The following is a 27,995-nucleotide window of genomic DNA, read 5'->3' as shown; positions in this document are numbered from 1 at the left end:
CTCGAGTAATCATAAATAAATTAAGTTTAATTGCTAAGTAATAAAACGTTAATTACATATGTCAATGATAATTAATTTAAGTTTACAACACACGTTTCGTGCAAAAGTGTAAAGAACGTTTGTCTTTTTTTTTTCTTTTTTTTTCGTGCTACACTCAATACCATTGTTCTTTTGTTATTGTTTTTTGCTTGTACGATTTAATGTGTATGTGTGTCGCGCGTATGTTGTGTGTGTATGAGTGTGTCCGTGTCATTTAATGATTTCTCAACTACAATAAGCTCTTGGTAAAACGTAGTAACATTGTAGTTTACAGTAGTTTACAATCGCCTCTCCCTCGCGGCCCCCGATCGCGGATGCGTATATACGTGTGTTTGTATATGTGTGTCTATTACATAATTACACATCTCGGTATATGCCGGGATCGAACCTTCGGCGCTCCCGTTCCCGCACGTTTTCTTTTTTTTTTCTTTTGTTTTTCTTCAGATCGTCGGAGGATCCGCTTCGCAGACGACGGCTCTTCCGCAAAAGAGGGAAGTGAGCACCACCCCCGCACCCCCCCCCCCGGTCGATCCGCACATAGGCGGATTGAGCTGGAGGGAGGAGGAGAGGAGATTTTTGCAACGCCGGGGGAATTCGCGCGCCCTTACAGTCGCGTAGTTCGATCCCGTCATTTTCACAAGTTTATCGATCGTCGGCCCCTCGACCGGCAAGAAAATTCAATGGCACGAACCGCGAGCCGTCGCAACAACAGCGTCGCTCGGGCTCGTATAACCACACTTGGTTGCCTCTACTAACGGAGAGATATACGTAACTGTATAAATAAATTAATGACTCGCCTTCTCTCTCTTTCTCTCTCTCTCGCGCGCGGATACACACACACACACACACACACACACACACACACTCACGCTCACGTTCTCGTCTTATTCTCGTCAATTCTACTCTTCTTATGTACCACACACACGCGATGGACACTGCCGATCGATCCTCGCTTTTCTGCCGACATTAACACTCCAAACCCAGATTACCTCGTTGTTCGTAACATTGTCACCGCGATTGTCGGCGGAAATATTAAATACGTTCTTCAATCTGTCGTATTTTCTTCGGACATCCAGTTCTCACGATCATCGGATATCGTGATCGAACTGCCGTTAATTAACTTACCGATGCGACTCGCCGGGCTTGAGGTGTTAATCATGATTCTTCGACGGACGAAATTCGTCGCGACAGGACCCCTTCTCTCTCTCTCTCTCTCTCTCGCTCTTCCTTTTTCGAGGAATAGATTATGACAACGAAGTGATGTCGACTTAACGCGCGTTTATCTCTACGTGAATCTACGTACGCTGTATCCTTCACATGCCGATCTTTTCTGAATTTCCGACCGGAGCCCCCGACACGTCGTCCTGCGCTAATCGCGACACTGTCGTCCACTCTTCCCTTTTTTTTTTACATCCGAAGGGTGGGCTAACGCGCGGTTGTACGCAGCGCGAAAATCCTTGCGCGTTACGATAAATATAATAATAATAATGTATACCTGCTTTTGCACTTGTATTTTACATTATTTTGTCTCTGATTAACTAATCGATACCTTATTGTCGTACGAACTGCTTTCGTATTTTCTTTCTTTCAGCTCTCCTTTTCGTCCCGTTCGAGAAGAAACGCCGATCCCGTGAATTTTTCCAGAAATCTCTCTCTTGCTTCGTCCTGTTTCTCTCCCTCTCTGCCTCCCTCTTGGCTCGCTTCGATCGTAATTTATTTATGAAAAACCGGACAAACCGAAATAGCGGTCACAACATAAATCGCAGCCTGCGTTGGTTCTCACTTTCTTCCTCTTTCATTCTACGGGGGTGAAAAGTTCTAGAGAGAGTGAAAAATTAGAGTCGCGTTTGTCTACCCCTTCAGCCTCGAACGGACGAAAGCGACGGACTTTTCTCTCGCTCGAGTAAAGTCTCGCGTCGAGCCTCTTTGTCTCTCTGGTTTTATTTTTCCCGTCCTGTCTTTTTTTTTCATTCCGTCACATTCCGCCGATTCTCTTACCCGCTGTCCGTGGAAAAACGAAGTGAAAATTCTCTGCGAGTGGGGTTGAAACTAGATCGATATAGACACCTAATATTGTACATGTACGTTGTCGTCTCGTCGATAGTTTCTAATCCACTGGATATGTGTCACGTAACGATGTAACTATCGAGACGAGCTCCTCTCAGCGCAATATATAAATAGATCATCGAATTTTACTCTTTCGCACTCTCTTTTTTCTCCCTCTCCCTCTCTCTCTCTCTCTCTCTCTCTCTCTCCCTCCCTCACACTCACACACACACACACACACACACACACACACGCACGCACGCACGCACGCACGCACGCACGCACACACGCACGCACGCACGCACGCACGCACGCACGCACGCACGCACGCACGCACGCACGCACGCACGCACGCACGCACGCACGCACGCACGCACACACACACACGCTTTCAAATTTTAAGACGCGCAATAGTCATTATCGATTGATCGACTTGGAGATCATTCGATAATCGCCCCCGTGACGATCAACACCTACTACGTTTACGCGAGCTTTACTTCTAGTAACTTACGATAATTTGCTCCGCGTAAACGGGTAAATTATCGTAAGTTACTACAGAAGTAACGCTCGCGTAAACGTAGTAACCGTCCGCCGTGATCGACCCCAATAATATCCGTATTTTTTATATATATATAATTTATATATATATATATATATATATATATATATATTATATATAATATAATATACATATAATTTATTTATACTTATGTCCATATTTTTTTATATTCATATTTGCATTTATATTATAATATATTTATATCTGTATTTATATATATATATTTATATTTGCATTTATGTTTATGTATATCGTATATCAATTATATATATATATATATATATATATATATATGTATATTCTACGCTCTCTTCGTCATTCTTTCTCTGGCTTTTCACTCTCTCTCTCTCTCTCTCTCTCGCGCTTCTGTCCTCTGTGATGTGTGTACGGTTCCTTTCCCTTCTTTAACTATATGGCATCTTACGTCGTCTTATTTTTTTCTCTTATATAACAAAAACATTTCTCGCGCATACGTCTGCCGTGTGGTGGAGCAATTAATAATCATTGTAATGCGGTAATCGTAGCGATAATAAATCTTCCTCTTCGCGACTAAAGCTGTTTTTACACTGTATTTATCGTACACCACCGATCCTATCGGTCATGTATTCGTATCCTTCTCGTGTGTGTGCACGTAATATGCCTCACGCGTGTCCTCAAGACCAAATGATGAGTTCCGACCTTCATTTTCGTCGCGAGTTAAGCCACAGTTCCCCTATTTCCTATTTCGTTTTGACATTAAATCAACAGCCGTAATTTTCTCCCGCGGGACAATGAAAACGCGTTTCGCAGTAATTATAAAATCGTAATAAAATAAATACAAAAATTCTCGCAGAAATTTTCCTAGGACTTTTAACACTGGCGTTAAGATACCAACATCCGCGCATTATCGTCCAAATTGCAAGGTTAAATTATTAGTCGGTTACTTCCTTCAACTGACTTATTAATCGCGAATTCGTTGAATCATCGGAACCATGGTGAAGGAACATCGCGGTGTAAATACCGTCGCAATTCTTGCACTCTGTCGTGATTATCGCGCCTGACAACGTGACACAATCGTCTTCAACGAGGGTGGAACTCCTATGAGAGAGAGAACTCGGTGCTCCCCATTGATCCCGCGTTTTCTTTCGCCTCTTTCTCTTCCACGATTTAACACAGAGTCCTATTTGAACATACTCCGTCGAAAAACAGCGCGAACGCGTTTCCTCTTATATATATATATATATATATATATATATATATATATATATATATATATAATAATATGTATAATAATATTAAACACACTGTTATTACAATTATATATATATATAATATATATATATATATATATGTTTACTTTGTACTATATATGATCTTAAACCGACGACCGAGGAGAGGCCGCTCGCGTCTCTCTTGGTACCGTGGATTTATCTTCGTGTCGGAAGAGATCTCGCATCCTCTCGCCCGCGATCACAGGACAACGCGGCTCCTTCGAAGCGGGAGCGATGGGATGCGAACCTGTACTTTTCCGCGTTTCGAGCCGACTGCCGATTCGCCATTTGGGTATTTTTTAATCCAGCACGGAGCACTCAAGTCTCCAAACACACTCAGAATTGTGATGCTCGCTTTGAATGACCGTTTATTTGAGACGTCGTATGTGATAAATTAATAATAAATAATCAGAGCAGCGTTGAAATGCTAATCAATTAACGTGCAACTTTAAGGGGAATTCGTGTATTCGGTGTGTACTCGGATTCTTTAGAGAGGAGATTGTTGCTGTTGTTGTTGCTGTTGCACGAAAGCGGTAACATACCTCGAGTCGCCATGCACACTAAGGGGATTCGATATAACTTTACAAAATATTACACAATAAATTACACGCTCTCTTTCTCTCTCTCGCTGACGAACTGCTGTTATCTTTCGAAAGCTGCTTCAAACGCGCCGCCCGCGCATCCTCTCTACCCTAAAATATAATAAATTAAGTAACATGCCGTAGGTAACATCGCCGAACGAACATCGAACGGGCGTTTTCGCGTGCGAAAAGGAGACATTCCACTCGCGAGAGACGAATGATCGCATACCCTATGAAACCTCGCACGACGGCGAGTCTTTTCGTGCTTCTCGAGAAAACTGATCCCAATGTATCGAGAGTTTATCGCTTTTCAAAATTCGATCGATTTATCGCGAAATCGCGGTCGCATACATTTTATTTATTTTATTCGGTCTGTTTGAACTCGTGCAATCGAAAAATAATATACTTCTTCCAATCTTTGGTCTTAACGGTATGAGATTTTTTTACGGTCTTTGGATTGCAAGCCAAAGAAATTGTAAAAAAAAATTTTAATTATCATGGAGTCGATAAAGCACGCAAACATGTAAGTAACAAATTTATTTTCGCGATCAAGCTCATCCCTCGATACTCCTGGATCGTTTTTGTCAATCCCCGATTGAATCTCGGCATTCACTCGCGATTCATTCTGTACGATTAATCCGACTAGCATAAATGATCCTCTCGCGATCGCACAAAAAAGTAGAAGGGCGTGATATAAAATGTAGTTTCCAACGAAATCTCGCAGAAACGATCGCTCGCAGAAACGTGCGACGTCGCGTCGATGTACGTGTGTATGTGTATGTGTGTATGTGTACATATATATATGTTTTGTGTGTCGAAGCACAAAAGAATTCTCTACGCAGGAGCCACAGACGCGAAGTGCAAGTCGGATAGAATGCACTTTTCTGCAATCAAACGTCACACCGATTCGTTTTCGCCCGGCTTAGCGAACGCCGCTTACGTAATAAAAGTGTGTACGTGTTATGTCTATCTGTATACGTACGTGTTTGTTCTTTTTCTTCTTTTTTTTTAAGTATGTACAATAGCACAGCACAATTGCAGTACGATATCGAGTGCGGCTCGCTAAAGTCTCTCTCTCTCTCGCTCTCTTTCGTTCTCACTCTCTCACTCTCTTTCGCTCTCTGTTTTTCTTTCTTTCTCACAGGCTCTCACTCATTCTCTCTGTCTCTGTCTCTCGCACACAGCGGTGCAGCCACCCATTTTAAAAATTGCTCTCTCTCTCTCTCTCTCTCCGTTCATCCCTTTCCCCACTAAACCTCCCTCCCGCCATCGGTTCGCACAAAAGAGTGTCCACTCTCTGATATACATGTTTATACATACATATATATATCACTTGGCACGTGTACCCTCACACGAAGCCACTTTGAAAATTGGTTCACATTTCGTCTGACCAACGAGGGACACGACGAGCCCGGTCGCGCATTTAGCGCGCCGCTGATTGCGCGATCATCATCGAATCTCACCGCTAACCGGTTAATTCCTCAAGGGGAATTCGATTTAATAATACGTACGGGGTGCGTTAAAAAAACGTTCTTTCCCTCGATCGCGCCGCGCGCCGTTCTACTTTATAGAAATGGGATTTTAGTTAACAACTGTCGGAGAATTCAAACTATACCGAGGAAAAGACGAAATCGAGTGCGTAAAAAAAATCCGCGAGAGAAATCGCGCGATTTTAAGCACACCCCGTAGTATCGGAAACCGCCAGTTCTTCACGAATCAGTGAACGAAATAAAATGTACTTTAATCTCAAACAAAATCGTTAACGCACGCAGTATGGGATTCCGTCAATCGCTGCTTTAACTCGTGACGTATCTCGATCGAGCATCGGAGATTCCTCGAACTTCCGGCACCGCGCTGTGCGCGGCTAGGGGGAGGGCTTGTCTCGAGGATTAAGAAAAAGTGGAAAACGGACTCTTCTAAGTATTTACTCGCCCGCGATTGTCAGAGCGCTTGGAATTCCGTGCGGTTACTCGACATTTGCTCTCGCGATATCAGCTATATTCTTAAAGCAGCGACCGTTCTACTCTTAAGATGAACAAAAAAATAAGGTAACAATTAAGAGCCAACGAGCCCCCGGAGTCTCGAGGTCGCTTCAATAAACGCCCCCGTTTCGGAGCGGTGAATAAAACATAACTTATCTGCGCGAAAGGAAGAAAAAAAAAAAGAAAGAACGCGAGCGCTTTCGAAGCGACTCCCTTCGCGTTTTTCGGCGCGGAGGGCGGATTCAGAATTCGAGCTTCTGAATTTTGACTAGAGGAGAGGAACCACCGCCTCGGCCTCCGATCAGTTTGACGAAGGGCAGGCGAATGGCTCCTCTTAGAACTTATTACAGTGGACTAGAACGCTAAGAATCGGGCGCGCGCAGCGCCGAGTTACTGGATTAACTTATGCTAATATGGCAAACTATGGCACGAAGTTTGCGAGGTGCTCGAAGTCGAGACACGCGAGACGAGTCGTTATCGTTAACGCAAGTTGCGACCTTAAAATTACGGCACATCGTGAGAGGAACGGTCGGTTTACTCTGTGAGAGACAAATTGCGCGTGAGAGAATAATAAATATACGTACGGATAACTCTCGTGTGACAAATTAAGTAGAAAACCATTGTATGTAATCGACTCGTTCGTTTTTCGACTTCGAACATCGATTTAAGAGCTTCAACGTGGAGCGATCTGTCGATCGTGAATACTTAGGAACGCACTAGCCTAAAGAAAAAGTAACGCAAGATCGGCGGATCTAATCCGGATCGCTTCGCGGGAGTTGTAATGATCGTTCGCATTCAGCGGCTAGGACGCCCCTGCTCGACACAGTTCGATCTTCAACGACGATCCTCGTTGACACGCATTCAACACGATATTAATTTAATATCTTTAATTTTACATAGTTTATAATCTCTCGTGTGATTGCAAAAGATGTTTGAAGATTTAAAATTCTTTAAATAATGCTTTGCTCGAAGTTAATTGTTTATCAAACGTCTGGTGAATTAAGTGTCGAATGAATAAAACGATTCTAGAACTTTTTGTTCGGCTAGCCGGTATAAGCGATATCTCGGATAGCCAATTGTCAACGATATTCTGAACGTAGAGGTGACTCGTAAGAATTAAAATTCGCGTGACGCGTCGAGAAGTCGTCTGAAAGGCCTAAGCGTGTCGGCAAGGATACGTCCACGAGGTAGTGCGCTGCCCTTACGAGAAGGACAGGTCCTCGTCGGGCGACTCGTCGTGGTACTCCTCGTGGTCGGACGTGTGTCACAAAACGTCGCTCGGTTGGCGCTGACCGATCCCTATCGTGGGCGACAACTGTTCCTCCTCGACCGCGACTGTTTTCGGGTCCTCGTCCTTCCACTTGTCCATGGAGCGGCGTCGGGCGTTCATGAAGAAGTTCCCGACCGTCGTCGGTTCCAGGCCCAATTGCCTCGCGATTGTCACCTGCATCTCCTTCGACGGCCTCTTGGTCTCCTGCGGGAAACGAAAAATTTGTATATATTTTGCATTCAGATTTATTTGTTTTGATATGAATTATTTTTAGCTTCAATTACGTTATGTTATTATTTGGTCTTTTCGTAAATCCCGCTTGTTTATAAAGGTTACTCTGCCCGCACGTGCAATTTACATAGAATTTAATTACTGGATAATTATTGCTTTTGGCATCTTTATATTTTGTATCGAGGATGCTGGTTCACTGTGGAATCTTATTATATCGGACGGGATCAAAGCTTTATACATTTAGTATTATCATTTTTGCTGAATTATCTCGATGAGTAAAAAATTGTGTGTAATTTAATTTTAGACAATCGACGAAATATATCTGACAACAATTAAGATAATAAAACAGTGACTTTGGAACGATATACATATATCTCTTGGATTTATACATTTATGGAAGTTACAAATAAAACGAAGTTTCTAGAAAATGGATTAAACATGTGAGTTTAATATAATTATGTTAATATTTAATGCTTTTAATGTATTATCATATTTTATAGGACGCGTCTGCACATGGCAAAGGTATAGTAAGATATTCTATTGGTTCAATCGCTGCTGAATTAATCTACTCGTCTCTATGAAAAGATCCACATTCAGATGCAGATTCGCGGTATAATGTACCTCCCGCGAAATCCTCTGTGGGCTAATTTCGACTGTGTACCAGGCGAAAGTATTGGCTGGCAATAATTGTTACTCCCGGCAATCGATTCGCTCTATCTCGAGTCACGTTATTGATCGCGCCACGTTGGGTAAGAAACATCGCGTGGGAAGAAAACGTGGTAGCCCATTTACCACAGGGGACTGTTTATCGTCCACCAATGGCCCCCCGAACGAGTGGTGGATTATCGTTAAACATGTCGTAAATAATTCGGAATATTTCTTCCGGTCGTGTTTCGCGGAAAATAATTTCGTCGCGTAAATTTGCGACGCGTAAATTTGCAGCATGTAAAGATATTTAAAGAGACGTTAAAATAATACTAAAACAGATAAACGAATTGAAAATGAAGAAAAATGTATAATTGAACGAAGCGGATTAAGCGCATTCGAACGAATAAATTTGGAGGAAATCGCGCTTTTCCGGAGGAAATTTCGTAAAACACAAAATTCACGGAATTTTCTAAAATCGCGTTGAAGGAAGAGAGATACGCGATTTTCTTGTCGTCACTTTCGAAGGGCCTTTCTCCCTCGACCAGCCAGCCAGCCAGCCAGGCAGTCAGCCATCAGGCAGCCAGGCAGGCAGGCGCGATGACGTGACGTATGTATATACGCGTATACGTACGTTCACGCGAAGCTTGAAACATACACGGGGCCGTGCGCGGCACAGTGGCTGTCAAGGAATAATCACGATGCCTCGTCGCGATAGTGTCCCGCATTTCCAACAATTGATGCGCCGTTCTATACGCGACGGGCACCGCCTTCGTGTTTTGCGGCCGCAGGCAGGCGCGCCGCGCACACACGCCAGCCCCCTGTGAAGTGCGGCCGCGGATATGCGCGTATCAATAGCGACGGCTGTGTGCGCCTTAAACGAAGTCCGGCGTGTTCCGGCGCGAGTTAAGCGAAATTAACGTCCACCGAGTTAATTAAAGTACGCCTGTCGCGATCGGCGGCGGTGGCGGCGGCCGGCCGCCGCCACCGACGTCGTCGTCGTCGTCGTCGTTTGAAAATCGAAACCCCCGGCCACGTCGATTTTCCGCGTCACCGCGAATTAAATTATTAATTAATTTCGGAGATATTTAACACGGTCCGAAAGCGCGCGGGGCTCTCGGCCAGCGCGACCCTTGAATTTGGAATTATTTAATCCTCCCGAGACTCGCGGCTATCTGACCGGAATTCGTGCTGGATAGCTGGAACAGGCACGCGCGTGTCTGTGAAAATTTTATTATTAAATTTCAACTTCTTCTTATATTAATATATAATCGATAAAAGGCGTAACAAAAATTATTCAGAGAGAGAGAGAGAGAGAGAGAAAGAGAGAGAGAGAGAGAGAGAGGAGGGGGAGAAATAGCAGCAATTTCTCGTCGATTAAAAACAAAAGTTAGAGAAATAGGTTTTTTCACCTATTCTACATATTTATTTATCTATTTGATACTGAAATATATATTGCGCTCTATTGCGTCTGGCTCTTATTGCCAATTTTATCAACCTTATTTGATTTATTCAAGAGAGCCTACATTTTTATTTTATATTGTTCTATATATATTTAATCCTATAAATTTATTTTCTTCAGTCGCAAAAATGTTTGACGTTGCAGTTATCTATCCGGCTATCCCTTCAAGACTTTTTACAAATATCTATTCGTCATCAGGTTGTTGAACGAAGCGTATAAGAAATTTGACTGGAATTCGTCAGCGGATAAGGTAAACGGCCCAGTTACAGGCACTGTCCTAGTTTCCGGCACCGACGGTACATTTATATTTGTAATAAATAAAGTTTTCGTCAAATATTAAAAAAATTACAAGCAAATTAAAGAGCGTTTTTTACTGTTGATTATTGCATAAACACTTTTTTTTTAAATTTTTTATACTTAAATTACCGACAGTGAATGGGGCGACTCGCGCGTTTCAGTGGCTCCCGAAGGGCATTCCTAGGTGACACACCTTAGTGGTAGCGAACGTCAAACTGCTGATTTTTAGTATTATGTAAGTATTAAAACGTCATAATGGTTATATGAACATGTTCAGCACGAATCACATTATCGATTAGATAAGTAATAGTTTATCTGTATGTTAGATTTCCCTTAAATTCCCGATGCCAAGAAGTGCGTCACGTAATGAAGGTTATGTTTCACTTTTTGGCACAGAGTTTGTAATATGTTGCATCATCAATTTTGCTTTATTATTCTAGAAATTGAGGTAGATTTATTGATACTTGTAACTCGAAAATTTATAATAAAAAACATTTTTTATGAAAAAATAATTCTAATGAATTTTTATGTTTGTTTGAAATTTATTAATTATTCAACACATTTTGACACTTTACGCTACAGATAAAGTTTGTTTTCTGTGTTTTATTTTCACCTATCTTATTTTTTGTATTTTAATGTAATATATAAAAAATCTGTTGTAACAGAGTAAGCACAGATAGAGAAAAAAGTGATGGAGACTTTGGACTCTTCGAAGGTAGCTAATTTTATCTCATATATCTTATATTATATGTAGTTTTTGCATAGAGGTTGGCAAAATATAATACCTTCCAGAGAGCTAATTAGTAATTAAACATTGATTATTACAGCTAAAATTATACGCAGGACAATTTAAGTAACTGTGACGTCTCGAAGTGCCGAAAAATTGGGCCCGTTGGTGCCATAAAGTGCGGCAGAGCACTTCGATAGTGCCAAAAACGCCGGCAGTAACGAGCATTATAAAAATAATTATTTATTTATTAGAACTGAATGATTTAACTAAAAATATAGGTGAATCTTACTCAGAAAGCTTTAATGCACGTGTTAAAATAGTTTGTTTGGGGTTTAACAATATATCGCGTTCGTAAATAATAGAAAATCAGGGCCGCTGCTATAAAGGTGCCTATAACTGGGCCGTTTACCTTATCTTATTTTTTGTATTTTAATGTAATATATAAAAAATCTGTTGTAACAGAGTAAGCACAGATAGAGAAAAAAGTGATGGAGACTTTGGACTCTTCGAAGGTAGCTAATTTTATCTCATATATCTTATATTATATGTAGTTTTTGCATAGAGGTTGGCAAAATATAATACCTTCCAGAGAGCTAATTAGTAATTAAACATTGATTATTACAGCTAAAATTATACGCAGGACAATTTAAGTAACTGTGACGTCTCGAAGTGCCGAAAATTGGGCCCGTTGGTGCCATAAAGTGCGGCAGAGCACTTCGATAGTGCCAAAAACGCCGGCAGTAACGAGCATTATAAAAATAATTATTTATTTATTAGAACTGAATGATTTAACTAAAAATATAGGTGAATCTTACTCAGAAAGCTTTAATGCACGTGTTAAAATAGTTTGTTTGGGGTTTAACAATATATCGCGTTCGTAAATAATAGAAAATCAGGGCCGCTGCTATAAAGGTGCCTATAACTGGGCCGTTTACCTTAATGGCGTTGCTTTGCGCGTCTTAAAGAGAGTGCTGAAAAGAGCCTCGGATATTTTTTTTCAAATCGGGTTAAAATTTCAATGTAAAAGGCGTCGCGTCCCGCCGCTCCAGTGCCGCTTCCAATGAAACGGAATATCAATTATCCCCGCAATTACAGCAATTAATACTCATCCGGCTAGAGACAGAGCCGCGCCGTAAAGGCGGTGCAAGAGCTACTTTGAAAGTAATCGAGGGGAAGGGAAAGAGAGAGGTGGTCTGGGTCTGCCTCATACGTCCGGGGCAAATAAAAGTCTCATTCGGAATCTCTGCGCGCGGCCTATTATACGTAAATCGCGGCCCTCGAAGTGTTTTTATTATAAAGGGCGCGTATTAATTATCCATGCAATTAAAGCAATTAATAGCGATCGCCTGCAGGAGCTGTGCACGCGCGCACCTACGCGCTGCGTAAAGACTCAGGCAGCCGCGTTTAAACGCGACTCCCTCTTAAAAAGGGACGGGCGTTTTCTCTTTTCGAAGGGGAGAAATTTTATTTCCCCGACATATTTCCCGGGCAACGCGCGTTCAACTCATTTTTTTTTTATTTCCTTATTAAAGGAAATTGCTTTCGTGAGTACGATCGCCCCGGCGATCGCCATTATATTCTCGAAACGCAATGCATTTTACGCGAGAGAAATCTATCCTTCGATATCAATTCTCCATTTTGCGAGCATCATTAATTTTATCTCCATATGTAAAGCAGTATAGAATCATTTTGGTTACGTCAACGTTAGCTTTCATCCAACTTGCGACATATATTACAATAACACACCGCGTTTTTCTTATCGAATACTCCAGGCCCTGATCCTCAAGGCTCAAGGCACTCGCGAATGTCAGCCAGGAATGGAATGCCGGGCAGATCAAGAAATTCCCGCGTGATAATCCGATAATCGCGCGGGGAGAAACAATTGGGGGAAAGATTGCGCGGCGCGGAATGCGCGAAGTGGGCTAAGGTCAATTCGCGAACTATTTGGCGTTCATCCAGAAAGAGCGAAAGAGCGAGACAGAGAGAAAGAAACCCGAGGCGCGGACTTTGTTTTTATTTCTTCGTGCCTTTCGTGTCCCGCGATCACACGCGAGGCGCGATCGCGATACGGATAAAACTTGCTGGACGTTCATTAAGGCTGCTCCCGGATTCCCCTTTCGCCGAGGAATCGAAATTTCCCATCCGTTTCTCGTTATTCCGACGCGGAACTTTCGCGGCGGCTGTGACCATGGATCCCCATCACTCTCGCGGGCGTTTCGAGTGAGGGAGAAAAAATAAAAACACCTATCTCCCCCAAATCGACCCCAAGCTATCGATCAAGCCTACTTAGAACTTGATCCGTTATTCACTCGTTATTGAGATCTCAAAATCTCGAGTACTCGCAACTCCGTGCGTTCGCGTATAAAAGAGTCTTAAACGCGAGACTGCCGCGCCGAGCGTGACTCCCCTCAACTGTTTGGCATAGTTCCCAACAGTAAGGGCCGATATCACAGTCTCCGATTAACGTGATCCTCCGATTAAACTCACTCTTCGTCTCTTTCTAGGGGGACAGTTAGAAAGAGATGCAAAGTGAGTTTAATCGGAGGATCACGTTAATCGGAGACTGTGATATCGGCCCTAAGCTCGCACTCTCGAGGCCAATGCTGGGTCGGCTGGTGTTAACAGCTACGCATTCGTTTCTCCTCAATGTCCCCCCCCGCCGTCCCCTACCACTCAAAAGACCTTTCCTGGCATTCTTAACACTGCGCAGACACCGTGTTTTTGGAGCACTCATCCGGACACCCTGCGGGACTTTAAGTCCAAAAGGATTTTTGAAAGCGTTTCTGTGTTACAAAAAATCCATGTATCATCTTCAAGGTTTTAAAAAGTGATTTCTGTACTCACAGAGACCGGAACTGTTGCGATTTTTTTTTAATGTTGAAACATCAAGAGAAAAGTGTAAAATACGAAAAATTGACTGTGCCTAAAAGATCCACCGTGTCCGCGCAGTGTTAAACGTCGCTAATTTATTGTTTTTTTTTTATTTAACACGATTGCCCAGCTTTTATCGTGTATATGCTAGAATTTTCATCATAATGATAAAATAAATAATGATAAAATACTATGTTACTTGATTAAATAAAACTACTAACCTCATATGGTAATTGAATCGCGCCTCTTTTAGTTCACGTTTTTATCTATTTGTGTCATTCAAAATTTTATATCAAATGTCATTTATTTTTTTGCAGATGCTTTATTAAATTTCCTATAACCCGCCAGACACCATCAGGACATTTGGTGAAAAGTTAGGCGCTCGATAACCACCATGGCAGTCAACGTGTCAACAACGATATTTCTAGATCTGTACGAGTTGGGAAAGTAATTTTCAATTAGATATCCTGTTCATACCCACGTATACACCGTACATCGCGCGCGCACAATGGACCACTGTATATTTGATATGGCAAATTTACTCGTTTATTTCAGTCGAGTGTTTTTCTATTTAGCGGTTCTTATAATGAAAGAGAGCATCGGCGCTTCTGATTAAATTAATTCGATTAAATCGTTCTTTCGGTTTTGAACCGATTGACTTTTAAACCGAAAATGTTTCACGAAATAGAATGCCGGGCTAATAGGCGACGCGTGATTCTCGTGCGCGATTCTGCAATCGCATTCTGGATTATATTCCGTTCTATGAAATATCGTTCCAATAATCTGGCCGATCGAGCGACTCTCGTCGAGATTTATCAAATTTGATGCGAACGACAAACACACGTGCGTGCGTCACGCCCTTATACACGAGTATCGCCCGGAAAAAAAAATTGATCATTAAGAGTAATACTCGCATTCCCCCGTTCCCACCCTCTCTCCTCTCCGCCACCAATCGCAAAAAAAAAATGTCTATTCGATCTAAAAGCAATCGCTTTTGCGACAAAGCAGAAAAGTTGATTTCGCAGAAAAGGCAATTTCGTGTATGCGCCCCCCCCTCCTCCCACGCGCCGCTATTTATGCGATAATTTATCGTCATCGGAAACGAGTTATCACGTTTCATTGTTCCACGATGCGCATCTGCCTGTAATTGTAATCGTAGTTCGCAATAGCCGCTGTAACGATGCAACGTGGGTCACGCGTTCGCGATTTCGCGAGTTCGATTCCTATCGGCGCGCTAACGTCTGGTTAACTCTACTGTACTAACGATATCATTTTTTTTTTATTCTTCGCCGGTTTCATAATCTGTCTTTTGGACCATGAATGAACCTAAGTTTGCTGTTACCAGAGTTCCTCTGATAAGACTTTGAATATTGTCTGCCATTTTTAGGCTGGAGCGCTTTTCAAAGACGTTCAAATCAGTTTAATATCAGTTTTTTAATACAAAAATGAATTTAATTCAATATGTATGTAAATATTTATACTATTGTATAAATACTAGTGAAATAAAATTTTTTCTTCGTGATTAGTCTAAACTAAAACAAATAGCGAGTCAATCAAAAATTATCCAAACGATATTCAAACTTGAGGAACTCTGTTGCCACCATTTTCAGGCTGGTGCGCTTTTTAAAAACGTTCAAATCAGTTTAATGTGCAGTTTCTTAATATAAAAAGAAATTTAATTTAATTTGTGTTTTTACGTGTATAAATTTTTATTACTATTTTTTATTACTATAAATAATATTAAAATATAAATTTCTTCGTGGTTAGTCTAAAACAAATGGCGGATCAATCAAAAATTGTCCGAATGGTATTTGAGGAACTCTCTTGCCGTGTCGTGTCGTCGCGATGACGATCGGGGGAAACGCGCGTTTTCGATAGCGCTACTTTTTTTCCGCCCGTGACGCTAATGAGGAAACGGATAATATCAATGGCCATTCTTGAAACGGTGACGGCGACCGCCAGTAGCAGCAGCACGACGTTGCAATCAGCGGGCTGAAATACGAAGCGCATAAGTAAAGAACCGGCCGCGAAATTATTCAAGACCGATCGATAGACGGAGAGAGAGTGCGCGCGATCGGTTGACGCGCGCAACTGAATTTCAGGTATATCTGCACGGCACGGCGCGCGGCGGCGGTGTTTTTTCGCCGCGAAAAACCGCACGCGATTTCTCCCGTTCTTTCTCGTCCAAATTAGGAATAATAGGCCGTGTGCGCGCGCGCGCGCAAAGCGCTCGCGAAAATTTATTTTCCCTGCATTTACCCTCGGAGGTGCCAACAGCATCCCCGCGGGAGAGAAATCGGGGTGAACGCGCCGACGGCGATCTCTCCTCGTGATTTCCACGAGTAAATAGGCGTTATATGGAAAAGGGCTAATTTCTCCTCTCGAAACTGTTATCGCGATTCGGTATTTAGAAACTTCGTCGTGGGCTCTTACATAACTCCGCGATTGCGTGTACCGCATCTGTTCCCTGTGTGAGGGTTTACTTGGGGCGGGAGGGGGAGTCCCCGTGTAGAGCCTATCGTTTTAAGAAAAACGTCTATCGATCGAAGGAAGAAGAGGGCACAGGTGTCCTCGCGAGTGCGATGAGTGCAACTTCGAACTCGCGTACGTATGCGCTCTCGACCGCGAAAGTTAGTTCGCCGCTAACAAGCGGCGGATCAGTCCGCGGGCGGTAGCGCTCTCTCAATATTCAATTGCCTGTGCATATCGCCGAGGGGACGGGAAAGAAGAGGGCAATTACTATCGATCGCACAAGGGGTAAGAAGTTACGTGTTGCGTGTACGTGCATGTACGCGTGTATGTGTGTTTGTGTCTCTACGCGCGCGCGTGGTACTCACTTTAAAAATAGCCTGTAGAGTACGGCGCTGAAGGTCTGTGAAAACCAGCCGCGGTTTCTTGGGGGCGGGCTGTTGGTGTTCTGCCTGGTTCGCCATCTCGTCTTTCCTCTTGCATGCTGAAATTAGAGGAATTCGTGAGAGAGAGATAAAGACGCAAGAGGGACACGGAGAAAAAAAGAGAGATATATAGAGGAAGAGACAGAGAACAGTGCGGTGCACAGGTGCGTTCCCGTTTCACGTAATGCGACATGCGATTGGGAATCGAAACGTACGTATATTTGGAAGTTCCTGACTGGGTCTGTAGAGAAGATGATAATCGCGGGGCGAAACTTCGATAATATATAGCGTTTAATTTCGGTCCTTTTCAACGGTAACGAGAGATTGGTATGCAAAGTAATTTTTCTCTTTGTATCGGTATACAAGATCATTTTTCTTTTTTTAATTAGACTCTTCGTTGCCGGACATGGGCTTCAAGTTCGAGGATTCCAAAATCGCGATATTCCGAGAAATGAAAATTTCGCAAAGAATCAAGAGTTTCGTCCAGAAATTATTATTAATAGATTCTAGGATCGAATATTCTGTTTTCGACTGTGAAGATCCTAGAACCCGAGAGATAAAAAATTCTTCAAAAATGATAATGTTTTTTTTTTATTATATAATTATACACGTTTCTCGAGAGATTGTACTTGCGACTGTAAGATCTTCGAAGATTCACGTTAATTAAGCGCGGAACCAATTAAGCGCTATTATCGAGACGGTTCGAAGCGATTCGGGAACAAGTTCTGATACAGGGGGGGGGGAGGGACTCGCGTCGCGCCGTCCGCACTTTGGTTTCCATTCACGAAACAGAAAGGGCCCCGACACTGGCGTGGCGTGCCGTGACATTTTCCGCATAGTTCTTCCTCGCTTCGATGCCCCTAAGCGGTCTAATCGACGATAATCGCAATTATGGAGGCGAAAAGAAGTGCAATGCGAGGGAGGAAAAGATCGGGTCGGACGGGAAGAGACGTAGGGTGGGAGACGGAAGGATGGAGGAGAGCAGTTGCGGTTTTTCAAACGTAATTTAATCGTACTTACTTCCGCGTTGTGGAATCTGTGCAGCTGAAAACAGAAAAAAAGACCGATGTTAGTCAGTGGGAACGTGGCTGATTGTCGCACGACCTTTCTCTCTTTCGTCTTTTTTTTCTTTTTTTTTTACAGGTCGTTTTTATCTTTTCTCTCGCTTCGTTTTCGCGTCCAAGACAGATATACATTAATAAGGGTAATAGGTACGTAACGTAGCATGTACACAAGTCATTATAGGAAGGAACTGAGTTGCATACACGAATTCCAAACTTAGAGCTACTGACTGATAATAAATCATACATATATCACTAAGGGGGGTTACGAAAAGGGCAGGGGGCGGATGCAAGTGTATCGTAAAGATGCGCATTCTCTCTTTCGTATAGAAGGGATGGATGGATGGATGGGGGGGAGGGCGGAATGCATTGTGACGCTCCGCTGGCGCGAGAATCCGTGGATCCTTCTTAATCCGCGACCCCTCCGACAGCCTCACCGGCGGGAGGTCCCGGATTCGTCCGCGCGATCCGCGGATTTGCGATTCTCGAGGATTGTGTCCGCGGCGCTCCTGGGATCCGTGAATTCGAGGACTCGGGAAAAGGCAAAACACGCGTCCATCGGAAATTCGATTCCGCGAGAGAATACCGGAGGATCCGGAGCGGCCGCGGGAAAGTGGAAAAGGGGGCGGGGGAGGGGAGGGGAGGGAAGAGAGTCCGTGGAGCGAGTTTCGTGTTTGTTTTTCTGTATGAGAACGGAATAGTAAATGTTGTTTCATTGTTGCTGGGCGAGAGAGAGAGGTATATCTATATATATATGTATATACATGTATCATCATGACGTTTTAATGTGATCTGAATGACGTTGGTGTATGCCGAGTAAGTGACTTGATTTAGTCGGTCGCGAATCAAATTTTCATCCGACAACGACCGCGGCGCGGTATAACATTGTATGTATTCGCGCGCGCGCGCGCCGCGAGAGACGGAAAGATCTCGTCGGTCCGCGTCATCGCGCGCGCGGTATATCCGCCATATTCAACCGGTTGGGTCCTTAACGATGCATACAAATATAGTCCGATATCGGCGACCATCAATTTTATTCACGCTTCTCGCGCGCATTCTCAATTCTTCCCGCCTCGAGCGGCATGCGTTACAATTAAATTAAGAGAGAACTGACACGATTCAATTAATTTTGTAAGTCTACCGATATACGGCGGTAGAATTGTCGACTTCGCATTAAAGACGGGGGGAGGGAAAAAAAATGCCGCCGGTCCTAAATTGCGGCATACGTGCACTTGCCTCGATCGGACGCATACACACATATACGACACACACGCGTAGCGCGTTCGCACACACAGAAATGAGTACATAATAATTGATCACCAGGCCGCACCAAATTGTTAATAGCCATTCAAACGTAATAGTCCTCCATTCATCTATGAAATAACTATATTTTGTCGTTTCGAGTTTAATGGCCCTTGCCGATCGATAGGCGGTGTTCTCGGTTATAATAATAACAACGACTGCGTCGTTTTCAATTTGATCGTAAAATTAGTTCGAAATTGGAAATGATCGTCTCGCGACTTTTCGCGTTGCGCGTCGCGTTCTACCCCTCTCCTCCCTCCTCCTCCGTTTCAATTATGTAAATTCGAAAAAAAAAAGAACGAAAGTACGAGAGAGACAGAGCAAGACTGATTTCGCCGCTCTATCTCGTGTCCATTTTCCTTTCCCCCCCCCCCGCGATGGGATATCGATGGGATGTGTCGAATTGGAGGGATGTTATATTTAAGATCCATTTGCTCGTCCGAGCCTTTGTTGAATTTTTAAAACCTTTCGAGATGATTCGGAAAGATTTAACCCCTTCGCGGAAGGAAACAGCCCCGTTCGAGACGACACGTACATATGCGCGCGCGTTTCACGTTTTATTCTCCTTTTCCTCTCTCTTTTCCAATTCAGATAAATAAATCATATCCTGATATTTATTTAAAAGAAAAAAAAACGCGGTATTTCGTCAGAGAGAGCGAGAGCAAAGTTTAAGTGCTCTCGGATGCCGGAAGCTACGCGGAAATTAATGGAAAATAGAGAGATCGTGGAGAGAAAATAAGAGAAACGCGGAAAAAAATTTCCTTTCTTTGCGCTGCCGCTCCCGTGAAGGGCTAATTTCGCAACGTGCCGTTGGCCGAACGAACGTTCGCGGACGGGGCAGGCGGGGGAGGGGAGGGGAGGGGAAGGGAGCCGAATGTCGATCCGCGTCGCAAGAAATTAAACGTCAGGATGGGCTCGCGCGTGTCGCCGACACGATCGCGGAGGGCAAAGGTCGCGGATATGGGCGCAGTCCGCAGGCCCCTCCCCCCCCCCGCCATCGTCCGTCGGTCGGACGCGGGAATACGCCGTTTCCCGGATAAACGCGAAAGGCAATCGCGTGCCATTAGCAAGCCGGCCGATAACGGGTGAAAGGAGTTGGAAGAAAAAAATTGCACGAGAAAATAGGGACAGCTTCGTCGCGGGAGGGGCAAGAGGAAGGGGGGCGGGGGTCGAGCGGATGGGACGAGATAGAAAATTGACGCGTTCATTATTGCCCGGAGCTTTGGGAGCGGAAAACAAAGAGAAAGAGATAGAGAGAAATAGAAGAGATCATAAGTCACATCGGTGATCGACTCGTAAGAGCTATACGAAGCCACTTCGTGCGCCTTTCCGACCGAGACGATTTATTTATCTGACGATTACAAATCTGTTGCAAAAATTTGAAAACTGGAGCTGCGAAATCAAGGAAAACAAGACGTGAATTTTTCTTCTTTATTTTAAAATTATTTCTAAATTTTTAATTTACATTGAAATTACTTTTAATATAAGAGTAAAATACAAATTCTTTGAATCATTTCTAAAACATTTATTTTATACGATAATCAATGCTATAATTATCTTTCTTTATTTTATTGTAGTGAATATTGAAATTAAAAAATTAATTTAAAGGAAAAGTTGTTCTCTGTAAATATTTGTACAATTCATTAATTGTATTTTTTACATAAATTTGCAGTTGAGAATGAAGTGGCCAATTTTTTGTTGGCAAATTACTGGCGTGTCCAATGAAATGCGATCAAATTATTTCATCAGTCATACAATATTCATATCTGTCGTTGTATCGCGCGTAATTTCACTTTAGCACTTTAATCGAAGATCATGTTTTGGAGAAACACGAATTGTGAATACGGTTGGAAATTGCCAACAAATTAGAATAAAAGAGACGGAGAGAGAAAGAGAGAGGAAATGATTGCTCGTGTTGTCGATTCTGCCAAAATAAAAATCGGTCTGCGCGTGTCGCGGTTCTTCCATTCTTAAATTTTCAGGAAAAATTACAAGAAAAGACGTATCTCAACGATTAAACTATGCTTTAAATTGGCACTTAAGTAACGTAATAATTAATTCCAAGAATAATATAATCCCGTTTAATTCCATTTCTTGCCTTATTACCGATTACATTGCAGTTTAATATGCGTCGTCGCCGATATTCTTCAAACTTTTCGCGAAATCTGATCCGCGTTTGTTAGTCGCATGCGAGAGAGCGTATTCATATAAGTTTTGTCGCCATAACTTCGTTCCACACAACGCGTAGGACATCTTGCCGTTGCTGAAAAGTTTATTCGCCGCGGAAACATTCCGACAACGACGACTCTCCCGACACGACGACGTGTCTCGCGAAAATTTGGGGTCGCGTCAAACAAGCGACACGTCAAACTATATCCCGATTCGCGTTGCCGCGTGATGCATCGCGATAAAGGATTAACGCCGTGCCCGACGCGGAAACTCCTCGGAAAATAATTCAGACGGCGTGCATTTGCACTTTGCGCTTTACGAGGCCGTGGGTGGCGAAAAGCGACACTTTCGCGGACGCACCTCCGAGGAATCCGTCAGGCAGAAAAATTCAACCGAGAAGACTACAAAATTCAATACGCGAATTAACTAAACATTATTTCAATTCACAGTTAAATTTGCAAGAGATACCGAATAAAATGACGATCTCTCTTCTCTCGAATTTATTTTAATAAAATCGATGTCGAGTTTAAAGGGGAGAAAAAAAAACTTGAAGTTAAGGACGGGTCGTTAGATTTTAATGTGTTTATTTGGAATCGACGGAAAGACGAGTTTAAAAATACTCCGAGCTAGGGAATTAGGGAAACAATAAAATCGAGGGTGTACCACGGCGCTGGGGTGGTCGGCATACATATATCGGGCGAGTTTGTCAACGACACGGTCGCTTTGACGAACGGCCCCGTGCAACAGCGGCCAATCAGACCGCGTGAAAAATCTGATGGAGTACGTGCACGCGCGCGCGCGCGCGCGCGCATCGGTGGGGCTTAATCGAACGTGGTTCAAAGTCGGCGACGATGCACCGCGATCTCCGTCTATGTGTGTACGTGTGTTTGCACACACATGCACGCGCGCGCGCGCTGCATACGGACGTAACAAAAGCGGAAGTGACGGCCGGGGATGCTCCCGTTGCTTTGTGTGCCTCGCCGGAGAAACGGCGCTTGCACGAAACAGAGAACAGAGTACGCCGCGACAAGCTCCACGTGGGTCAAAAGGTTGCAAAATGCACCTCACCGGAAGATGCGCCTCGAAGAAGCGTCCCCCTTTCCCGTCCCATTAATTTTAAACGTGCGGTTCCAATCACGAATTTGCAATCGAAAGGGCTAAAACTTCGCGGGGCGGTAGAGATTATTCCATGTATTATAAATTCTCACGTCTTTATGAATCTCGTAATATTATTCTTAAAAAGATAGCGTCTAAAAAGCGAGCGGTTTGTCGAAATAATTATTGAAGGTAAATTTTCGCTATCGGAGCGGTTCGCCGGAGTGGCTCGACTTGACTCGAGAAGACGTCAGTCCTCGAGGGCTAATATACTAAGGGTGATGTAGGTAGCCGGGGCTAGCCAGCCCCCGCGGATTGCTTCGTTTTCCAATCAAAATCGAGTTTGTCACTCGGGGGGGGGGGGGGGGCGAGACGAGAGAGGGGCGGCGGACGGTGGACACGTTCACCCACATACTCGAGGACGGAGAACTCGAGCCGCTGTTTGGAATAACTCAAGAATGATTGCGATCTCGTTCCCGGAGCGAGGTTCCCCGCTGGCGCCACGTGGCCCCAATAGCCCCTTGATATATGTATATAATAAAATAATACACGCACGCGATCACGCTCCACCCTCTCGTTCCTTGCTTAGGGTAACTCGAGGGAATATGCCACACTTGAGAAAAATATGATTTTTTTTCCTATTTCTCTTTCTTTTTGAGGTATCTTTGCATACTGGTATTCTTTTCTTTTCTTTTATCTGTTATTTATATATGGTTGTAATGAAATATTTTGATTCTTTACTATTAAAAAGAAAGAAATACAAAAGTGTTGCAAAAGTTGCATATTACCCCCATGTGGGGGTAATATGCCACATATACAAACATGTATAATAATTTAACTTTATAGAAGGGCATTCTTGTCTAAAAACATGTAAAAGAATATTTTTATTACAATTTCAATAAAACACTAAGAAAATTCTAAAAAGCATGTTGTCATACTTGTCATACTGTACTTGCCCCATAAAAACTATAATACTGACAGGAAGTAAGTAAAACTAGTGGGCAAAACGTCAGATATAATATTTTTAACAATTTCACAGTATTTACAACAACGATCCTAGCCGTAGCTTTGTTAAACATAACGAGTGGCATATTCCCCACACTGGCATATTCCCCCAGTTACCCTATACACATAGTGTCTCGGGGAAACTATCTTGGTGAAAAACTGAACTGAAAAGAATGGCGATCGTGTGTGTCCCGATATATCAAGCTAAATTATAAGAGCTCGAGATTTGAATTCGTGATGAGCAAAAAGACAAATAGAAAACTGATATTTTCAGTGCGAGATGTCAAAATTACATATCGCGACAGCTCGTTATGAATGCTTATTTGACTTTTTCGAGATTGCCATTATGAAGAATTTTAAAATATTTATCCATAGATCGCCAGCGCTATTTTTTTTGTACACTTTAGAAACGCTCTTTTAACCGTTACCTTTTTTATAATTAATTTTTAAATTCTCTCATCGCGTCTGACAATATCGGGACGAGACTGATATTTCGACAATATTTTCGATAATGGCGGTCCAAGCGTTAAATTCGACTTGCGCTAATAGCAATAAGTGAGAATCACTCGTCAGGAATCTAACGATTCCGCGCGCGAGTGTCCCGCCGCCGCCTCGTTCGAATAGGCTCCGCATTCGGCAGCGGGGTCCGCGGACGCGGCCGACTTCCTTCGAATTTTCTCGCTTCGTCGAGATTTATGGCGGCGATTCGATTTTATTGCTTATTGCCCGGCGCGCCCACCGCGCCGCGCCGACCGGCGATATTCGCGGTGTCCCATTTCGTGTTTCTCCCCTTCCGCTCTGCCGCCCTCCGTCGCTCCCCTTCCCTCCGCGCGGTTCACCCTCAATATTTCTCGTTCCTCGAAAAGGCGGAATCGACGCGATTTCGGAGATGACGTTTTATTCCTGGCGGAACGGAGATTACCGGCGGACATTAATTTAAAATAATGAAAATACGAATGCGCGCATTGCACGATTTTTTGTAATTTTCAGCGAATACATATATAGCTGTTCCACTTGAGGAATGGAGCGGACAGTTCTACGATTGTTACAAGGCCGATCTGAAAATAAGATAAAGTCATACATCTTCCATCTCGCACACACGCAACATGCACACACGGACACGCTGCCTGTTTAAGGGAAATAGCGACGAGTTTGAACCGACAGTCGATTGATTTTACGTTTTTACATTTCGCGGCATTGGTAAATCTTTGGCACTCGCGGCGTAAATGTTTGGTGTTTGCTGTTGTACTTCACTCGGTACATGTATATAGCTCGTGAGAGAGAAACTCGATCGACGCGTATATGATACAGCACACACACGCCCGGATATCATGAAAAGTTATAAATCAGTCAAATCACCCGCCGCGGGTTTATTCCCCGGCTTAAATCGATAATTATTCCGTCGAGCGCATTAACGACTACGTTAATTATACAGATTAACGCGTAAGTCGATCACTAATTCAAGCGTCAAATATCAGAACGCGCGCAAACAGACGCGTGACCCGTACGTAACCCGGTATATGTAAATCGTGAAACGTCGAGAATACGTAACTAACGTCGTTAATACTTACGTGTGTTTGCGCGTACAACACGTCGTATTATACCTAAATATAATTAAACATTATGCATATTTCCTGCAATTGTCCGGCTGACCTTAAAAGAGAGAGACTGCACGTTTGGCGGTGGGCAGCTAATTTCGGCAAACCGCCCTGAATTCAACAAGATGAGATATTACCGGTCTATTAAGGTAGGCGTCTCGCTACGTGCTAGTCATGTGACTGTTTGTAGGTTTTTACGTTCAGAAATATATTTCAGGCAATTTTTGCTAAGGGAAAAATAATTTTATGAATTACGGTGTAAAATTTCATACGTGACAAAGTATGTTACTTTTTCCAAATTATGTGATTTTTTTCATTTGACTCCGTTTTGATCAGCTGATCGTGCGAGTCGTCGAGAAAGGTTGCAAGTGAGAAAAATACTTTTCGATTGAATTTTGACAATTACTGAGAAAGGGTTTCAAAACGCATGAAGGGGTGTCAATCACTATCCACGTCGGCTAAGAAAGACGAGCCCCATAACCTGCAACTACAGTGATTAGCCAGCGGCGTTGCCAAGTCTTCCCAACCTCACCTCGACCAAAAAATGTCTGCTGATCGATTACCGCATTTTCACTAAAATAAACTAAAAAAATTAGCAGCGAAATCTCCGGTAAACTATATATTTTATGGTTGCATCGGATTCTTCGAAATCTATAAATGTACAAAAAGCAATGTTTTTTCTCACTTCATCTAATCGAAAAATGCGAAAATATGTGATTGAAACCGTGATAGAGCCTTCTTTTTCTGGCCGTCTGTATGAATTAATGTAAAATTTGTGATTTTCGAGATCGATTTTCTAGAGTAAATAGTCGGTAAGGAGCCACAGGAAAAATCGACTGCAAAGCTGATCATATAATTTGATATAAAATTCGAAATCGAAAATTTTATCTAATACATGCCCTGATGAGACGACTACCTTAACAAAGCTCGCTCGCTGGTCTCGCGATATGGAGAGCCTCCGTTTGTCGGAGATATGAATTAAGGGCGGTTCGGAAAGACAAACTTACTACTTTTATGTTCACTTGCTGTATAATATACGCGCCGAGTGTATCCAGCTGCTGGTGGGATTGTACTTGTATCTGTGCTCGAACTTCCTCTCGACATTCATGCTTTGTCTTGTTAAAGAGTGGGGGGTGGAGGGCTGGTTTTGACTAACAAATTGCGGAGGGGCTGGTTTTTAGGGCTGAGCAAAGAGGGGGGGCGGGCAAATACTACCTGGCGGGTGGGTCTATTTGTCAATCCATTTAACAGCTAAGTAAAGGGTTTGGTAACTCTCAACGACAACTCTCTAGTCGTGGGGGAATTGTCTGGCGGAGGGGGTTGTTCTGCACGCAGCAAGATGCTCGCGTCTATCGAGACATCGCATTCCCAGGGCCACGCGTCGACAAACGCGCCTTTTCGCCCGCCTGTCGACCACACCGCGATGATCCCGGCTTTAATCCCGGCTTGTCCGTCCGCGAATTTAAAGACTGAAATTTTCTCGGCGGGAAACACCGTCCGGTCCCGTCACTCTCATAAGCGGACGTCGGCAAATTGCGGAGATTGAATTACGCGCGACATGAAATGTCACGCTTACACCGCGGACGGTTTCGGAGAATTTCAGCGTGTCACGATATATGTTATACATATAAGTGCTTCTGCAGCGACGGCCCGTATTCTCCAACATTAAGGTCGTCAGGCGCGCGCAGGGCGCAAGTGAAACTAGTCGACGCTTGGCGCGGCGGCAGTTCGTCTAAAGATCACTTTTCCCCGTGTGGTACGTCTTCGTGTCGTGTTCTAAGGACAAAGACGCGAGAGACAGAGAAGGGCTCCGGAAACGAGGGCGCCGGGGCGCTCCGTTAACGCGCGCCTCGTTCCCCGTCCTCGTTTCCATGCCGCAGCAACGTAACAAACTTTCGAATCGCCGTCGTCGAATTCGCCACGAAAGGATCGTGGTCGCGGCGACCACCGGGTGTCCCCGCGGGTCCCGTTCTCCAAAAGGGCGCGATAGGGTGTCGCGCGCGCGCGCGCGCGCGAGAAGGTCTGACGCGAGGTGCAATTTACGTGGGAAGATCTACAAAGTAGATCAACCTTTAACCCGTTATTTTTGACGTAATAACGCGAAGTGAATCAAACGCTTCGGTCTTTGTTTCGTTTTTTTACTTTTTATCCAGATTTTCTTGCCAATCTTGAGTCGATTAAAACTCGAACGCGTCGTGATGCCAACCGACAATCGCGTTAATGCACACGAGAGGACGCATCGCGTTTTGGTGAAATAGAGAGAGAGAGAGGGGGAGAGAAAAAAAGACGCGCTTGACAGCTGGAGATATCGCGGGATTGTCATATTTCGCGTTTGAGCAATATTTCCCGGGCTCGGAAATAAATAAATTGCCTCACGTCAGAACACCTTCGCTCGCTCGTGCCGGTCTTACCGCACGCGCGGGTGCATGTGTGTACGTGTACGTTCTGTGTACCCGTGCCTTTGTGCCCATGTGTGTGTGTGTGTGTGTGTGTGTGTGTGTGTGTGTGTGTGTTGCACTCTCGCGGCGGCGGCGGCGGCGGCGGCGGCGGCGACGATGACGGCGCACAACGCCCTTGTATTGCGCGCTTGTGGCGAAGTTATTTTCGTTCAGGGACACCCTCGTGGCGCGCGCGCGCCCCTCCCTCCTTTCAGTTGTTTTGAATTATCCCGACTACCCTGCTCTCTTCGCGAAACGTGCGTTCTTTTCGGGTGAATCGACCGGCGACCCGCCGCGATGTGCACCTTCGTCACCCCCTCTCGTCGCGCGCATCGCGGCAGAGGACAGACCCGAAGACGCAGAACGGAGGGGAAAACCTTCGTTAGAGTCACTCTCGTGGATTACGTAATATGTATATGTTAGCCATGCAGTATATGTGTACTACTAATAGATATATATAATATAATACA

The 27,995-nt window shown here is 43.9% G+C and overlaps 1 protein-coding gene and 1 long non-coding RNA gene across 5 annotated transcripts in view; one reads left to right on the top strand and one right to left on the bottom strand.

Moving 5' to 3' along the window:
* Nucleotides 1–6: 6 nt before the first annotated feature.
* Nucleotides 7–27,995, bottom strand: part of LOC143904335 (uncharacterized) — an 85,010-nt gene continuing 57,021 nt past the window's right edge. For 2 of the 4 annotated variants that reach the window (XM_077418937.1, XM_077418939.1), the window contains 3 exons: nt 17,878–17,901; nt 16,801–16,916; nt 7–7,931 (listed from right to left, as the gene is read on the bottom strand). In XM_077418937.1, coding sequence (XP_077275063.1) covers nt 7,722–7,931; nt 16,801–16,916; nt 17,878–17,901 — 350 coding nt within the window. In that variant the 3' untranslated portion in view covers nt 7–7,721. The remainder of the gene's footprint in view (nt 7,932–16,800; nt 16,917–17,877; nt 17,902–27,995) is intronic. The other 2 variants (XM_077418940.1, XM_077418942.1) reach the window with 1 other exon arrangement.
* LOC143904340 (uncharacterized) lies at nt 7,942–11,240 on the top strand. Its single transcript, XR_013258890.1, has 3 exons — nt 7,942–10,597; nt 11,028–11,077; nt 11,190–11,240. It is a non-coding gene; the product is annotated as an uncharacterized LOC143904340 (long non-coding RNA).

This window comes from Temnothorax americanus, unplaced genomic scaffold, assembly GCF_048541705.1.
Source record: "Temnothorax americanus isolate GAGA-0224 unplaced genomic scaffold, ASM4854170v1 Scaffold50, whole genome shotgun sequence".
In the NCBI taxonomy this organism is placed as follows: domain Eukaryota; kingdom Metazoa; phylum Arthropoda; class Insecta; order Hymenoptera; family Formicidae; genus Temnothorax; species Temnothorax americanus.
Note: the sequence above shows the minus strand (reverse complement) of the source record. Positions and strands in the feature narration are given on the sequence as shown.